Source organism: Pteropus alecto, unplaced genomic scaffold (assembly GCF_000325575.1).
Source record: "Pteropus alecto unplaced genomic scaffold, ASM32557v1 scaffold106, whole genome shotgun sequence".
Taxonomy (NCBI): Eukaryota; Metazoa; Chordata; class Mammalia; order Chiroptera; family Pteropodidae; genus Pteropus; species Pteropus alecto.
In genome coordinates, this window is record NW_006442103.1 from 9,189,882 (window position 1) to 9,191,107 (window position 1,226).

The following is a 1,226-nucleotide window of genomic DNA, read 5'->3' on the forward strand; positions in this document are numbered from 1 at the left end:
CCCTCCCTTTTAAGTTGAAAGTGGGTTTTTTTGTTGTTTTTTACATCGTAAAAGAGAAAATAGATGTGCTGCATTGTGTTTAACCTCTTTCTCCACAAAAACTTTCTGACAGGGCCCAGAAACTACTACTCCACTGAGCTGTGACTTTTGACTTGACTCTAGGGTGCCTTTTTTTTTTTTTTTTAACCCCCTCGAAGAGGCACCTCCAGGCAAGGCTCCAGCCACAGGAGCCAAGCGTGCACCACCCCACCGGAGCAAGCACTGAATGAAGGAAAGCGGAATCTAGAGTGAAACTTCTCTCGTTTCCTGTCGCTGCTGAGAGGGGCTGGACTCGCTCCTCACATGGCTCAAGAAGGGCTGTAAACACAGCCACCTTGCTTGCCAGCTGGCCACACGCTCAGGGGGCTTTCGCGGCAGCCGCTGTGCTGAGCTCCCTTTTCCTCCCTTTGACCAGTGTCATTCCTGCACAGATAACGGTACCGGAACGCCCTCCACTTCCTAGAGTCCTCATTTATGTCATGGTTCCTCTTTTAAGAAAACATGGGGACGAACGCAAAGCAAAAGAAAAGACTAGAGACAAAATTTACCCCCATCGTCTCCTTTCATCCCCCTCCACCGTTACTTATAAAAGAGCTGGATCAAAATTCCTTTTGTTGCCCTACACACACTCGCACGCACAAAGTAGGTGAAGGGCACCCTAGGACAGCTTATTTTTTCCCGCCTCACAGAAAGCCTTTACGAAATCCTCCTGCCATCTCCGGACGCAAGGCTTTAGCATTCAGCTCAAGAGCTAAATCATTCTAAGCCAAGGTAGGAGCAGTCGAAGTGGTCCCCGAGCAGAGAGGGCTGGGAGGCAGAGCAAGCTGGGCGCACCTAGATGTTTGCATTTACACAAAGAAATTAGCCGGGTGATTAATGGGAGATGCCGGCTGGAGGCGGAGGCGCCCGCGCCGGCCTCCTTACCTGGGACATCTGCGGCCTCAGGTTGATCTCCTTCAGGTTGATGGAGCGCGCCCGGAGGTTGTTGAGCAGCTGGCAGAGCAGGACTCCATCGCGGAGGGTCTGCGCCAGGTCGAACACCTGCGCTGAGTCCCAGGTCACCCGGTGGTTGGCGGGCAGCACCTTGCAGTGGATGAGCCACTGCGCGCACTGCTTCCACGGCTCCATGCCCGACGGCTCCGGGAGGCGGCCCGGCGGGGGAAGGCAGCGAGGGTGCCGCCGCCGCG

At 54.7% G+C, this 1,226-nt stretch overlaps 1 protein-coding gene across 1 annotated transcript in view; it reads right to left on the reverse strand.

The window, feature by feature from the left end:
- Positions 1-1,167, reverse strand: part of VAV3 (vav guanine nucleotide exchange factor 3) — a 312,054-nt gene extending 310,887 nt beyond the window's left edge. The window contains exon 1 of the mRNA XM_006919579.3: positions 964-1,167. Coding sequence (XP_006919641.1) covers positions 964-1,167 — 204 coding nt within the window. The remainder of the gene's footprint in view (positions 1-963) is intronic.
- Positions 1,168-1,226: the final 59 nt, after the last annotated feature.